The sequence below is a fragment of the Ambystoma mexicanum genome, chromosome 6q (genome assembly GCF_040938575.1).
Source record: "Ambystoma mexicanum isolate Mex_15411 chromosome 6q, UKY_AmexF1_1, whole genome shotgun sequence".
Taxonomy (NCBI): Eukaryota; Metazoa; Chordata; class Amphibia; order Caudata; family Ambystomatidae; genus Ambystoma; species Ambystoma mexicanum.
In genome coordinates, this window is record NC_090937.1 from 992,313,615 (window position 1) to 992,330,494 (window position 16,880).

Sequence of the window (16,880 nt, forward strand, 5' to 3'; positions counted from 1 at the left end):
CCTTCCGACATGGCAGTAATGCCATCCAAATCTGCTACTGGCATGGTTTAGTGAACAAGAGGCGCACTTACGGTTCTCCGCCACTGTGCAGGTTTTCAGGAGCAAAGGCAGGGCGTTGAGGCTGCAAGGAAAAGAGGAGACATGTGAGCTCATTGCCTTTGGACACGGCGCGAGACACTGTACCGCACAGACAACAAGAAGGCATGTTTCCACAAGAGCAACCAATGCCCCACCTTCATATGATGGGGATAATGACTAGGGGAGGGGCTGAAGATTATGGGTCCCATTCACTAAAGAAAAGCAACACTTAGAGCCACTTTGGACTGGGAATTACACATGAATAAAATCCACACAACAGAGGCGCAAATTACTCTTCTTGCCCTGCCCTCATGTAAATCCGATTCTCAAGGATTGTGTGAAATGCGGATAAATCGCACTTATATTTTGTGTGTGTGAATCAGGCACATTTGACCTGTGTGTAAATTACTTGAGGGGGTGGGGGTAGGTGCTGCTTTCCTCTCGTGGTCTGGCCACTGAATGTTTGCTTGGTACTTCGTCCTTTAGAAACTATATCACAGTTTGATTGGTTGCTCCTTCAAAACTATCTCACAGTTTGATTGGTTGCTCCTTCAAAACTATCTCACAGTTTGATTGGTTGCTCCTTCAGGATTGCGATGCGTATAGGACATTTCCAGAAGGGGGACAACAGTCTTCCTTTCTTCAACATCCAAATAAAACGTTCCACATTTACAGCAGCTGAATAAAGAGGGTCGGGGGAAAGGGGGTACATGCAGCTTTGAGAAGCTTTGACAAGGTCACTTGCCCACTAGCACATGATTAGTACAAAAATGCCAAGCGGCGAGTACAAATTTAGCTTCGGAGTTCCTTTAATTTGAGGTACTGGATTAGATAATTTTTTTTAACCCATTATTTAAAAAACAAATTCTCGCCAGGAAAAATAATTTGTTGCCAGTGTGCAAGGTTAGTTCGATATTTTCCGACTGGAAAAAAACATGTATGCAGAGACACAATGGTGACATCAGGCATTGTAAACATTTTTCTCCAATAAAACTCCAGCTCCTCCAACCACCCTACCCCAACACACGCACACGCCACACACTGTTAAGTACCACATTGGCACAAAAGCAACATGCAGCAGGTCACTGAGCGGACTCACTGGCAAAAGCTCAGAACACATTGCAAAGCGAATACTTACCTGTACACCACAAAAGGGGGCCATGAGTACATCTGTGCACCCACCGAGGCGGCGTCGCTTGTATTTCTTCGGCGTATACCACACTCACCCACTGTACCATTTGGTTAACACACAACAGCACACGTTTGTTTGGTTTTTTCCATTGCCCTTCCTCCTTGCCGGTGCTCCCTGGGTTGATTAAAGACTCAATCCCAGGGAGCACCGGGTTCCAGGGCTCCTGGTGCGCCGTAAGGTGCCATTTCTAGAGCCGGCGAGAGGGTCAGCATTGGAAGAGCATCACTTGAAGTACACTTAGATAACACACTTTTGGCATATTTAAAAAAAGGACGCTCACTATAGAACATAGGTATCTAGGAATTTGCATGGGAAACAACTAGGTAAAAAATACAAGTTCACAATGTGGACCCATGCCAGTTCCGGCAGATCTTTATAGATCGGGCACTGAGAGTGGACACACCCTTTGGGAATAGAGCGGTGAATCGGATCTTCGACACTGAGAGGGCAATGATGATGCTGATGGCGGACACAAGCTGACGGTGCTGACACTGCTGTGTATGTTACAGAAGCACAATAAGCAGACATTAGACGTTCACTTTAAGCAATGCCGCGTGTAGAAGATGAACACCACTCCTTCATGGAACTCGCAGAGCCGAATTTGGGAGGAGCAAACTTGAGCAGTGCGGTTAGGTGCCTGGTTAATGCTACTCTCAACAGTCTGTCTGAATGGCACACATTGTAAGCAGACGTCCAAGAGCCAGGGAAAAAATTGGTGAGGTGCCCACAAGTAGGTTCCTTATCTTCCCCAACTTTATCCAATGATTCATGGTCATGTCTTGCTGAAGATGCCTCAGAAAGTCCCTCGATGACGAATCGAATGAGCTGGCACTGGCCAAATAAGAAACCCAATGTGCTGGGCCAAAGAGGGAAAGTAAATCATGAGCGGGGAGCAGCGGCACCCTACAGGGAGTACAACGGAGAAGTCAAACGTGAGAAGACGGCCGTGTTAGTCTTCGTTCTTTATCCACCAATCCTCCCGCCCCAGATGCAGCACTTGCTGCTCCATACACATAGTTTACAAAGTGAGCTAGGGCTGCAGACAGCAACAATGCTCCCGGTGCAGGATAAGAAAGTTGAAGAGGGTGGGGGCTCGAGGGCAGTGGGCACCCAATGGAGAGCAAGGCAAGACAGGTCAAAGAGAAGAGCTGGTTCCCAACTGGCGCCATGCATTCAGAGGACAATTCTAATCGAAACTGGGCTGGGTGTCAACCTGTATAGTCTACATGCAGCTAGACATGTTATAGTTGACCTCTGTATTGGAGACACACCTTCTCTACTGACTCATGTTTCCATCCAAACACAGCGCATTGATATTCGGATAAATTACTGCAAGGTACGCCACTCGCCAGCCAATCCAGTCATCAACCAATGCATTCCTCGCCCACAGACTAAAGGGGGGCACAGCTGATGAATGAATGCTGCTGTGACGCAGAAGTGATGATCTGGTAAAAGCAAGAGGCCTTCTAGACTCTGTTGCGGACTGACATACTTGATAAAACAGGGAATAATAGTTCCCAGTTAACACGCATGCTTGCCACATGTCCCGATCATCAGATAAAAGAACATTAAAAATAATGTCTTTGTGGTTTTCCGCAGCAGTTTTGACTGACCCCGTAGAGAAACGTGTCGGTGGAGTGTGTAAGGGAATCTGGGCTTTAGAAACGTGGACTGCTTGATCCTCATATTCAGCTGCTCACTGTCCTCAAGGGCTGCACAAGGAGGTCAAGCCACCAGTACAACCAAGGCATGAACGGATAGTTCCTCATAGAGGTCCCCTCTGTGTTCATTCCTCTCATGGGAAGTCACTGCGGGAGCGGGGCTTTAGTCTCAAGGACACCAGCCTTTAACCCTTTAACAGGTGTGAATTCCCCATTAGAGGTACTGTACTGGCATAACTCATCTGCAGAGCTTTAGACTGAAGTTCAGACATGTGTTGTCCAGTCTTATTGCACCCAGTCGTTTTTTGGGAAGCTTTTGATGCACTATGCGAATGTATCAGGTAGCGGGTAGAACTGTTTGTACTGGATCATCTCATTTGTAAGTTTTGATCATTGGGTATATTAAAGAGTTGAGGTCCTCTTGTGGATGTAGGGAAGGGCAGGGGCTGCAATACACACCAGTCACGCTCCACAATGCGACCATAGAAGCATTACACACTTAAACAATACATCTTTGCTATTTTCTGTGTATGTAACAAGTTACTGCAGGAGTGTGCCTTCACAGGACTCCACTGGGTGCATGTCATAAATGAGTTTGACTCCTTGGGTATGGTAGGGTTTCTCCTTCAAGGACCTGCCCTGGTACAATCTCTAGGGTCTTAAAGTTCTAGTCCGTGCACATACATCCAGATCCCTGCCCTTCGAAGCAGTGTCCTTTGTCTTGCCCCAGTTCCTGCTCTGGCTCCAACAGGAAGTGGTGTCGCGCTACCTGGGCCAGCCTCCTTCTGTATGGCAGATTCTCCTTGTGCAGCATGTGGGTATGGTTTATCCAATGCCCACACGCTGCAAAATGTGCACTAAGGACACATTGATCGTGCTTGTGCCTTGTGCTATCTTGACACCAGAGATAAATGGTGTGCCTGGTAAGCTGGTGCAGTGCCCAGAAAGCACTTTGGTGGCACGTTGCTATTATCTAAAGAGAACCATAACTCTTTCTGCAAATTTATTCTAAAAAAAAAAAGACAATTACAGATCTGTGCCACTTCAAACGGAGTTCAGTGGAAACCATTTGGAGAAATCTAGGAAATGTCATCAACAGGTATTCAAGAGTGTGTCCACAATAACAAATGAAAGAAGCACTGGGAATTTAGGAGGAAAACAGTTGTACAGACGGTAGGTGAAGAACCGTGCAAAGTGCCAGTTCCCTACAATGTACTGCTGGGCTGCAGAAATGGTGTAAGTTGGACACCATTAACTGCAATTTGTTGTCATTTAAAATCTTAAATAGGAAGGAGAGAAAAGGTGAAGTGACAGAGGAAATGAAATGCCTTAATGGCAAAATCAGTGGACAAATGGAAACTGGTGAACCTATCCCACACTGATCGAAGACTCCTGACTGCACGCCTAACCACTCACCCACACCGGCAGCCCTAACCCGACTGCTCTAATATTGTGTCCACTGTCTGTTGTACAGTACTGCACTGCTTCACAGCTACATCATGGTAGGATGAGCTTGGAGAGGAACCTGCAGAAGTCATTCTGCAGAGCCACGGCAGCAGACACCTGGAGGAAAGGCACCGGCCCAACGGTGGTGACAGCAGTCTTATGACGCAGATGAATACGTCATTAATACCTTCTGCCCCAACCCTGCACCAGTACTGCAAAGGCGAGAAACGGTACAAACTGAGACAGACATATCACCCTATACATTTAGAGGTGGTTGACAATATGAGTTAAATTGAGCTATGTGAAACAATAGGCTTAACCAAAGAGAATGCACATGCAAGCTGCCATAAAGGGTTAGTTAGGTTGCGCAACACAAGTAAGGACTAAAAGTTGTTTGTAGAAAGCATGAACAGTGTGCAGGATAAATAGTGCAACACATTATAAAAAGATAAGAGATTCCTGTGTGCTAGGAAAGGGACTCACTACACAGATAGGATAGTTGAATTATAGGTAGATAAGGTGCTGAATACAGGGGCAAGGATATCAGTGAATGGCAGCCATATTAGACAAATCGACGCAGCTATAAGTCGCCAATATGGAAACAGAAAGACAGAAGTGAAGCCATTTTCCTAATTCAGAGGCTGCAGCAGGTCTCAGAATTAGCAAGGCCTCAGATTCCAAGATGCTGAGCCTAAAAAAAACACATGTTTTCTAGAAACTCATTCCCAGCCTAGGCAGGAGCTCACTGTCAGAGCTCCGGTCAGAAAATAGGAAGGGAGTAATAAAGGAATGGAACGCAGGCACCAGATAACAGTTCCCAGGATGAAAAGCGGTGGAGTCCCCAGTTAATCAATTTTAATAAGAGCACAACCAACCATTGATGTCCAGGTGCATGAGATAAGTAAGCCAAACGACTTTATAGAAAGTAACAGACTAGCGCCATGAGTGGACACAAATAACTGCCTACAAATAACACAACATGCACAGTCGAATTAGCCAAAACTTCATTAAAAAGGCTACCGTGTTTGAGAGTGACTATTCTTCTAATACGTGATCCCGATACAAGAAACACTGGCTATTCATTACGAGCCAACCACAGATAGGCCACCTGCAGAACTCCCTTAGTACATGTGCAGAAACTAGACAGCACACAAAACCAACTAGAAAGGAAAGGGAGGGCCTCATCGCCTCTGGATGATTAGCAGTATTCTTTAATTGGAAGTATGGCAGACCATGGAAATCTCTTCCCCCACTTATGTCTCGCTCATATCATGACGCCTGGTCAGGGTGTCCAAGGTTGGTAAGCTAGATGCCAACCAATGGGAATTCCCCTTACCACACCGCCTATGATGAATAGTGCCAATCAATTAACTGTCCCAATAATGATCTATTAGAAATAGTATCAGTAGTGGGATGGGTCCAGGTGGAGCCATCAGGTAGGTATTAACCAATAGAGTAACTAACCTCTAAACATCTTATATGTAGTTTGAGCCATTAACCAACCCCACTTTCCCATAGGTTTTGTAAACTGATAGTGTAAGGTGATGTCATTATTGATGTAGTTTTGCCACATAACGTGCTTGCAATCATTGAAAATGTGAGTGCTATGAGAATGAAATGCTTGTATGCTGCCCCAGCTTGGATTCACTGTTTGAATAAAGCTGGGTTTTGACGTGCACCTGAGTCCTCCATCATTGAGTATTATTTTGACTCATTGTGTGATCCTGGGCGCACCTTCAAAGCAGACAGAAAGAATACCTGGAGACTATCACAAGGCTAGGAGCAGGCTCAGGGTATCATTGTTTTTAGGCAAGTGAGGATACTATATACAACCCAGCTTACTATGGTAACAGGCAGGGCTAAAAGAATAAGGGGTCTTTAAGTGTAACTGTACCACGTGCCAATGGCGCAGTCTGCAGCTAGCTTCTGACAGTATTCTAACATTACTTCACAAGTAGTTAAGACAAAATAATCTAGCTGGAATATTTCACTGTGGTCCAAGCTTGTGCCTGAAAAACCAAGACTGTGAAGGCTTAGTTTGCATGTTAACTTAAATTTCCTATGCGTACCCATTGGCTATTTCTATAAAGCTTATGGCAGGTAGGTTAACTGAAACAGATGCCAGGAAAGACTGCTCTAGAAATGCAGACTGCATGTACTCTGAGTGTTATGATTCAGTGCGAGCGCGAAGCATGGCCTTGAGGAAGCCTGTGCCGCTATGGCAACACAATATTATGGAAAGCAGAGCCTTGGGTGCGCTGCACTGTGAGAGAGGGGCCAGTGATACACCCTCATTACAGCGCATAGGGAGCTGTCATAGGGATTCACGACACAGCGTTGAATTTAAATCACATCTGCGCTGTAATAAAGGCGACACAGAAAAGGCTGCGTTCATGTCTTTGAGTCGAGCCACAAATGATGCTGTCAGGTTGTTTTGAACACTGCGGCTTTGCAACCGCTGCTGCGAGAAGACACGAATCGACTTGCTATTTGAGTAGCAGAGGTCCATCGCTCCCTTCCTTTTTGCCACTCGGATCACTGTACGTGGATGGAAGGGAAGGACATATTTGTTATTTACTCCCCCCTACTAGGTACTCAAACCCGAGCCCTGCCGATAACACTCTAGTCTCACATCTTGCTGAGCTTTCTTGCAGGCGCTGGTTTGCTTTTGTTTATTTTACAAGCCTGCTTGGAAGATAACGCCCATTCCCGAGCTACACCACACTCCTTCTTAGTTGCAGATAGCAAATGCTGATCTCTGTGATGTGCACAGTGATCAGTTTTTGTTTTCTGCCATTAAGCATGATTAAGCTGAAATTGCAGCAGGAAAAGCAGTGTGTGCAGGTAATGGGTGGGGTGGTGGTGGCTGTAGTCCTGGGTATGTCCCTTAAGAGGTGTGAATGGTGGTATGAAAGGTGGGCGATCGAAAAGGGGAGGATCGATAAAGCTGTATGCTGTGGGGTACAACCTCTAAATGTAATGGTGGTCCTTTTTTCAGTGTTGATAGTAGAGTTGTAAAACACTGTGTTGCACGATTGACAGGGGGGAATGGGCTTTATATTGGGGGATGAGGGCGGGTCGGTGTGAAAGCAGGGAGATGTAGGGGATGTTGGGAGGGGGCAGGGCAGAGAAAAACATAGTCCCACTTCTTTCTTTTGTACACTTTGACCCTGTTGAGATGAAATAAACTGCGGAAGCCCAAAAATGAGGCACTGCTACCATCCATTGCAGGCCTAGTGTGCCATTTTCAATGGATTGCTGTTCTTCCGCAGATTCCTCATCTTGAGTCCTCATCTTGATAGATATCATCATCCAGCTCTGCTGCTCTGAAACCTTTTCGACAGGTGGTGTAGTGGACCTCAATTCAGCCGTCGATCCATCTTGCTGGGCGCTCGATCGTCAGCTCCGGGCATTACCTCAGGCATTGTATATGTACCATGTCACTATGCCCCACGCTTTAGTTCCTTTTTTTTCTATGTGCTTGCACGCTGCATCAGGAACACAACTTTGAGTTCCACTTGATATTTATTGTCAAAACTGTCAGAAAACATCGACCGTGATGTCCACTCACCGGGTTTCGGGCTTCAAAAAGTGCACCGATTGTGAGGCCAAAATGTCAGATGTTTGTCTTGGTGCCTGGGTGTGAATCACAACGTGGAGGCTTGTGCGTTGTGCTAAAAAATGCAGCCCAAATCCGTACGTGAGAGAGCCAGGAAACTGGCTTTTGGCCGACCGTCAACAAAATCTCTGGCGCGGTCGCTCATTCAGTCTTCAGAGGCCGAAATCGAGGAGCTCACCACCGGAAAAGATGAAGCATAGGCATTGTAAGAAAACTAAGAAGCGGTCCCACTCTAGAAGCCATTCTTCTTTGTCTTCTTTGCGAAAGAAGAAACAGTGCCACCACCAACGCGAATCCAGCTCATCGTCGGAACGAGGTAAGGGACCAACCATTCAAGAAAAGTGGGGGAGTTTTAAGACTGAAATGCTGCTGATGTTGGTGCCGATCCCCCCCTGACCAGCAAGCATTGGCAGAAGCGACGCTCAGTGCTCCCGACCCCATGCTAGCTAGCCGGTCCGCCGACTCCATTCACATCGGCCAAGCTCGATGCCAACAAAGGTGCAAAAACCATTGATGGTTATACGTAAAAAGGCTCTTACCCATGACGTCCATTCATTGTGCAAGCATTCCACGGCGCCGACAGCCTTTCTTTCGGTGCCGATAACTGTCCCATTGACATCCACGGGGTAAACTTTGAAGCCAACTATAAGTAACAGTTATTTTGTCATGTTATCGAGGACAGGAATTTCCCAGTCGATGATATCAATCTTCGACGTCGACCAACCTCACGACCAAGGGGATTTATTTGCCTTAGCCCAAGGATTAAAAGATGCAAGTGGGCTTGGCACATCCCCAGATCTAGAGTTCCAGCAAGGCCAACCCTACAAGAATACTCATGCTAAATTCAGGGCCTTAGTGGAAACAGTGGTAGACACCCATGGCTTAAAATATTCTGCTGCACCCATCAGGGGTAGGAAATCACTGATATTCTGGACGAAGGTCCAACAGTTGAGCATAATATACTTTTCAACCCGGCTATAGCTGACAATCTAGTCTCCGTATGGCAGCACTGATGCACAATTTCTCCTCTAAGCTCTAATTGCACAGACAATATTGCATGGCAAGAGGAGATCCTTCTTTCCTCTCCTTGCACCCTGGGTTGGTAATGCAAGTTGTCACTATCACCACCAGGCCTGCAGCCTCCATGTCCAATCTACCTCCAGATAGAGAGGGTAAGAAACTTGACACCATGGCCAAAAGGTTTTTACTTCAGGCAGTATGGCCTTAAACACCATTAACTTGGCATGCGGCTTTGCCAAATATTCGTTTGGTCTTTGGAAGACTGTAGAACAAGCTACTCAGTACATCCTGCAAGGTGAAATGTGGGATGCTATTTTACGGCTGGTGGAGGATGGGAAGCTGGTGGCCAAGCAGTTGTTACAAATGGGCCGGACATGGTGGACTGCGTTGGACGGTCAATGGGATTCACAGTCGTAATGAGAAGACAAGCCTACTTGAAAACCTCTGGATTCTCCCCAAATGTACAGAATAGGCTCCTGGACATGCCCTTTGAGGGAGATATGATTTTTGGACAAGGGAGTTATGCTTTTTGGACAAAAAGCTGAATGCTCTTTGGAAAAATTTAAAAAGTCAAAAATCACTATGAAATCGCTCGGCCTAGCTGCGCATCCGGCCAAGCCTGCCTTTAGCTTTGCCTCAAGAGGCAGAGGCTATAGATGCTATGTACCCTAAGGCAGGAAGGCCCAGCTCCCGAAGGCCAGGCAGGGACAGAGGCGTTTCTCATGTTCTGGAAGGGGCAGAAGAGCGTCTAGAGTCCAACAGCCAGCGTCGGCTCTGCCCTCTGAGCTGCTTTGATTTCCCCTCCCACGACTTACCGGTTGGTGGATGGTTGGCAGGACATTGGTTTCAGTGGCAGGAGATTACCTCCGATGCCTGGGCCCTACAGACAATACAGTGGGGTTATTGTCTGTCCTTCTTAAAAAAGCCACTGGTGTCATGGTTCATGCTAAGAACCCCCCGCCCCCCAGTCATCGACTCCCATAAGGACTTATCAAGCCCCAAGGGAGTGTCCCAGAGCCTCTTGGACTCAGTCCTGGCGCCGGTGGCGCCAGGCTCATAAGATGGGATGAAGCACGTGAAACTAGTGAGGCTGAGCCTTTCAGCTTTCTCTGGGTGTGGTTGAAGGACTATTTTACTTGAAGAACAGGGTGTGGTAAAGGGACTACTTTATCTGGAAATACTGGCAAGGCTATTTAAGCCACGCCCTGCAGGCAGAACACGCTTTGCGTTATTCTGCACTCCTGCAGCGTAACGGTCACCATGTCTGTCCTGTCCTCGAACTTCTACAGCCAAGCCCGTTCAGAATTTCATCCATCGGTGCCTAGAAGGAGAAAAGCAACAGAAAACAAAGTCAGTACAACAGCAAAGCCTTACCTGCAGAATCCTTCCATCGTTTGCTTCTTTAGCCACTCCCTTACCTCTGCATCAGCTGAAGGGAAGGTATTCGTTCAGGCCGCAAGACGCACTCGGGTTCAGCATTCTTCCGGAGTATCTTCGGAGCGGTTCATCCATTCTTCATTCCGACGCTGTGCCGCTTCTGCAAAAAAGAAGAAGAAACAACAGGTTAGTCACGCACGGAAGGAAAAACAGTATTTTAGACTTACAGCGCCTCACTCTTGCGCTTCAACTCACCTGAAGGAAATCTGCCCCGCATCTTAAAACTACTTGAATCTCCATTCGTAATCCATTCGAGGCCGCGCCTGAAAGAAAAGACGCCAGATCAAACAGGGTTGAGGCAAAATTAAGACTTTAAACACCTATACCAAGCAGTTATTGACATAGAGACTTACCTGTTTTACCCAGCTCTCCAAGACTTGGCAACCACTCATCGGATCAGTGAAGTAACTCGATCCTGGGAAAGACTGTATTAATCGCGCCCCTGCTAGATTGCAGGACGGAGAGTCTACCTTACAAAATTCTAAGACAAACGCCTCGTGAGGGTGATAACAAGGGAGAAGTCACAGCAGCATCATCAACTGCGCAGTACCACGCCAGCGCAGACATCATTCCTGCAGCCACGTGCTATGCCCCTGTGGAGACCAGTTGAGTGTGACAACTGGTCAGACCACCACTGCCTCCAATCCAACTGAGACAGGAGCTCCAGGAAGAGCTGAAGGCCCTTCTGTCAAAGGGTGCCGTGCATGAGGTACCCCCGATCAGAGAGGGTCGGGGTGGCATTCCCGGTATTTACTGATGCCAAAGAAAGGAGGAGGTCTCCATCGCATTTGGACATCAGGGCCCTAAACAAGTTCCTGAGGAAGAACAAATTCAGGATGGTGACATTGAGAGAAGTTCTCCACACTCTCGAACTCCAGGACTGGCTGGTGTCAACAGACCTACAGGCCCCTTATTTCCCTGTGCCGATACATCAAAAGCATAGGAAGCTCCTAAGGTTCCTCATAGGGGTCAAGCACTATCAGTTCAAAGTGCTTCCCTTTGGGTGGAACTCCGCTCCAAGGGTCTTCACCAAACTCATGGCGGTAGTCGAGGCTTTCCTCAGGTGATTTGGGGTCCATGTATTTCCATACCTGGCAAATGGCTGATCTGGGGGAAGTGATCGGGGCAAGTCTTATCTCATCTGGAATACATTTCCCTACTACTTCACAGGCTGGGCTTCTCCTTCAACTTGAAGAAGTCCCATCTGACACTAGTCCAAAAGATCCAGTTCATCGGAGCAGTCATAGATACTCAGATAGGGAAGGTTTTCCCTTCCAAAGAGAGAGCTGACAGCGCAGAGATGGTACATTTGTTCCAGAACCATGCCACTTTACCAGCTGCTTCCTTCCTCCATCTCTTAGGTCTCATGGCGTTCTGTATTTTTCTAGTGCCAGAGGCCAGGCTGCGCATGATATTCCTTCAATGGCTCCTAAGGGACCAGTGGTCTCAGTACCTGGGAGCACTCACGGATCCTCTCAGAGTGTCCAACCAAGTGGTCCTCGACCTCGACTGGTGGGACAACCACAGCAATCTTATGGCGGATGAACCCTTCTGGCCTCCTTGGCCTCAGACCCAAGTCGTCTCTAGGGTTGGGGTGCGTACTGCAAGGAATTGCAGATGAGCGGCCTTTGGTCACAAACCGAAGCCAGGTGGCACATCAACAAGCTAGAGTTGCAAGCCATCAGGCTAGCCCCGAGGGCCTTCGCCCCATCTCTCAAGGGGACGCATTTCCTGATTCTAATGGACAACACGGTGGCCATGCATTACCTGAACAAACAAGGTGGCGTGCACTCCCATCCCCTTTACATAGAAGTGATGCACCTGTGGTTCTGGTTACTAGAGAACCGGATCTCAGTCTCGGCAGTTCATCTGGCGGGGACAGTGAACAGTTTGACGGATGCTCTGAACAGCCAGAGCATGGTCTCACACGAGTGGGAAGTGTGCCTGGACGTCCTGGAAGATGTAAGAGGTTGCCTGGACGTCCTGGAAGAGGTAAGAGGTTTTCTCTCTCTGGGGTACCCCAGCAGTGGATCTGTTCACCAAAGAGTCCAACAGGAAGTGCGAACAGTTTTGCTCTAGCAAATTCTCAGTGAACAGCACAATGGTGAACATGTTTCTGGTGGACTGGGCTTTCCCTCTCCACTATGACTTCCCTCTGATTTCCATCATTCCTTGGGTTCTCAGGAGGTTGAAGAGATTTCGAGCAACCATGATCTTGATCACCTTGGGCTAGGTGAGGAGAATGTGGTACTCCAATCTCTTGGAACAGGCCATCTGTCCACCTCAACGGTTGCCTCAGTGTCTGGATCTCCTGACCCAGTCACAAGGTTGAGTGCTTCACCCGACCCCGGACTCCCTCAACCTACATGCGTGGCTCTTGAGAGGTTGAGGTATGACTGGGACCTCTCAGAGGAAGTACTTGAGGTGTTGCTTACTGCACGCAGAATGTCTATAATATCTCCGTACATGTGCAGCTGGAGAAGATTTGAGGGTGGTGCAGGGAGCGGGAGATCAGCCACATCTCTTGCCCCACCACTACAGTGATGGAGTTCCTTCTGTCACTGGCCTCAGCAGGCCTTCAGGTTGCCACAGTCAAAGGATATTGTGCAGCCTTGTCTATGCTCAAAAGGTCCCTGGATCGAGATTCTTTCTTCACTATTCCGGTCATGGCCCAATTCCTGAAGGACCCTCTCAAAAAGTATCTGCCAACCCCTTTTGTTGTCCCAGATTGACATCTTAATCTGGTTTTTACTTATTTGATGGCAACTGCGTTCGAGTCCATGCACTCTTTATCCATAAGGCTTTTATCTCTTGAAACAGCTTTCTTGTTTGCAATCACGTCAGCCAGGATGGTTAGCGAATTGCATGCATTGTGCTGCAAACCTCAGTTTTTGCGATTCTATCGGGAGAAAGTGTCTCTTAAAGTCAGGCCTGGCTTCCTTTCTAAGGTAGTTTCAGTGTTTCACCACTCTCAATCTATTGATTGGCCTGTCTTTTGCCCTCCACTACATCCCTCGAAAGAGGAAGAGCGGTTCCACCGTCTTTATCCCAAGAGAGCCTTAAGTTTTAATGTGGCTCGTACATCCGAGTTTCTGAAGACCGACCCGTTCATTGCCCATTCTTTATCCCGCAAAACTTCGCCATAACCAAACAAACCCTGTTGCGCTGGATTATTTTATATATATCCGAATGTTACCAGTCGGCAGGTAGAGAGCTTCCTCCCAGCATCAGGGCACATTCCACCAGGGGTGTCTCAGCCTCTACAGCCCTACAGAAGGGCGTTCGTGGTAGGGGTATATGTCGTGCGGTCACTTGATCATCCCAGCATACTTTTGCCAAGCATTATTCTTTAGCTGTTGCACATGGAGCTGATTCAAGATTTGGCAGAGCAGTTCTGCAAAATCTGCCTGTTTAACGCTTTCTGCCCTCCTCTGTTATACTAACTGTTTGGGAAGTCTATCAAGATGAGGAATCTGCAGGAGAAAAGCAATCCATTGAAGTCGAAATTACTTACCATAATGATCTTTCTATGGATTCTTCTGCCGCCGATTCCTCATCTCCCCTCCCACCCATCCCTGCTTGGCTTAACGCTTCTGTCCAAGCGAGGAGACAACTGATAATGGCTCTAAGGTGATCACTTCTATCTTGCTGATCGTTTAACAAAAAAAAAGAAAAATAATGTTCTATTTTTCTAATCTACTAATTCCATAGGGTCTCCCCGTTGGCATGCATCCCATTGTTACATTTTTTGCAGGCTGGTTAGCCTCCCTCCCGTTGCTTTCCTCTGCAGCGTTCAAGCACGGGGAAAAAGGGGTGAACCGAAGCATGGGGCATAGTGACATGGTATTTATTTGATGCCTGATGTCATGTCCGGAACAGACGATCGAGCGCCCAGCAAGATGGATCGACGACCAAGTAGAGGTCCACTATGCCCTCTGTCGAAAACGTTTCCGAGCAGCAGAGCTGTGGCAGGATATCTATCAAGATGTGGAATGAAGATGAGGAATCTGCAAGAGAAGAATCCACAGAAAGATCATTACGGTAAGTCATTTCTCCTTCTGTTGCATACTGTGCTATATAAACACTGCCACTCATGGAAACAATGAAGTTGCAAGCACACGGGGTACTGACTTTATAAAACATATAAAAAAGAAGTATTACATATTAATGAAAACAGCACAAGTATGAACAATACAGTTATGCTTCACATACGGAGATCAGAGTTCTCTATGTGAAGTTTGAACCTAACTCCACCCTGCTACTGAAAGTGTTCACATGCACGGTTTCTGGTTCTGTGGAGTTGTGTTGGTCGCACCTTTTCACTTGCTTCATCACCTCCTACCTCTTGGATCTACTGTGTTACTTCCCTGGGTATTGGCCTAGTGTTGTGGACCGGGACCAAGATTCGGTAGAGAATCCGTAATACTTGACCTAAAGAATCAACTTGGTGTCATTTGTGATTTGCAAATCCAGCCTCCTCCTCCTACTCGACCTGTCAGCCGCGTTTGACCTCGTCAACCACCACACCCTATGCCATCACCTCTCTACCACCGCCAACTTCTCTCCTGAAGCCACCAACTGGGAGGTCTTATTTGCTGGCTGACAGAACTGCTTGAGTCTTCTCCAAAAACTCCGCTGCTCTAGCCCCCTCAGTTTCCTGCGGCGTCTTCCAAGGCTTGTGTATCTCGCCTACACTATGCAACGTGTACACACACCCTCTTTTAGATCTCCTCGACTCCCTTGGCATCTCCTACACAAACTATGCAGAGGACACACAGATCCTCCTCCCCCTCACCGGCAAATACACCCATGACTCCACCACTCTCAACTCCATATACAAAACCATTAAATTCTGGATGGCCTCCCACCAGCTGTGCCTCAACGATGACAAGTCCGAGGTCATTATCGTCGGCTCCCAGTCCACATTCTCCAATCTCAACCCTCTCTACCAAGACTTTGGAATTGACAGTTTCACCATCCTGGTCTCAACTGTTGTCAAAACCATGGGAGTATACCTCAATGCCAACCTCAACATGTCTCGACAAGCGAATGCCATCTCCTCCTCTGCAGCCCACACCATCAAGCTGCTAAATGCGTGCAAACCCTTCCTGACTGCTTACAACCACCTCACCATTGTCCAAGCCATCATCGGCTCCAGACTCGACTACTGCAATGTCCTCTTCACTGACACCACAGAAGAAAACCTCAACAAACTTCAAATCATACAAAATAAGGCCCTCAGAGCTGCCCTAGATATTTGCACGTGACACCATATCCCTGCATCTAGGAAAGCAGCCCATTGGCTCCCCGTCAGACAATGCATCAAATTTAAAGTCCTGGCCATCACTCACTGCTGCCTCTCCAACTTGGCACTGTCTTACCTATCTCAGAGACTCTCAACACCCACCTCCTCCCGGCCTACACTCACCCCCAACATCCATCGCCTAACCCTACCCAGATTCAAGCGTCAGAGAGCTGGAGGTTCCAGTTTCCCTGTTATCGCATCCGTACTTACAGAAAACAGTTAAAAACGTGGCTCTTCAACTAACTCTTTCCCTTGACCACCTGCCACTCGCCCTCCCCTATCCCCACCCACTGCAATGCTTCTGTACTGTAACTAGCGCCTTGATGCCCCCAGCCTCAGTGCGTTGCTATAAATGTAAAAATAAATAAAATTAAATAAATAAATTGTTCATCATAACATTAGGCCCTCCTTCCCCCACAGCTCTGCCAACCGTCCCCCCCGAGCAAAGCTGCAGAAGACTTATATAACTGAGTGTGGAACCTGGAATCACAAGGGGTTCCCTTGGAAACTGGGTAAACAAATATGCAAAGTGCAGCAGCAGTAGAAATGAAATGTAAGCAAATTCTCTTGAATGCATGAAGACAACAAGTAAAACACCCAACACCTAGCTTGGTCGCCATTCCTGGCCTCTTGCCTGGCTCTCGGCTGGTACCTCTTGCACTGTGGCCCCGGCCTATGAACTTACCTCTGTTACTGTGCTGCGTCAGAGTCCATGCCATTGCGCTTGCGGCTCTGCCCTCTCTTGTAGCGCCTTGCCATTTTGCCTTCCTGCGTGTACCCCCTCACTTATCCCTGTCCTATCCCCTGGCTCTATGTTACATTGGGGTTTTTTTGCTACTATTTTCCCTTACCCCACCCCTTTTCCTGGTGGTGCCAGAAAGTCTATACATTTCACTATTGGCCCCTTATAAATTAACTACAACTAAATAGATACATATATGTTGAACCCAGTCAGTTACTTTGGCCTCCCTATCTTCTGCAGTGATGCTCCAGGACTCTGCTGTAGGGGGCCTGCCAGATTCATTGGAGGCAGCAGCCATAGTCACCCATCCAGGAACAGGTGGGCGACTATGTTGAGGCTTCACAGACTCCCCTTTCCATGAACAGATTGAGCAGTGCTCC

At 47.6% G+C, this 16,880-nt stretch overlaps 1 protein-coding gene across 19 annotated transcripts in view; it reads right to left on the minus strand.

Moving 5' to 3' along the window:
• Window positions 1-16,880, minus strand: part of SORBS2 (sorbin and SH3 domain containing 2) — a 923,152-nt gene that overhangs the window by 39,060 nt on the left and 867,212 nt on the right. For all 19 annotated transcript variants that reach the window (XM_069631529.1, XM_069631528.1, XM_069631527.1 and 16 more), the window contains one exon: window positions 72-121. In XM_069631529.1, coding sequence (XP_069487630.1) covers window positions 72-121 — 50 coding nt within the window. The remainder of the gene's footprint in view (window positions 1-71; window positions 122-16,880) is intronic.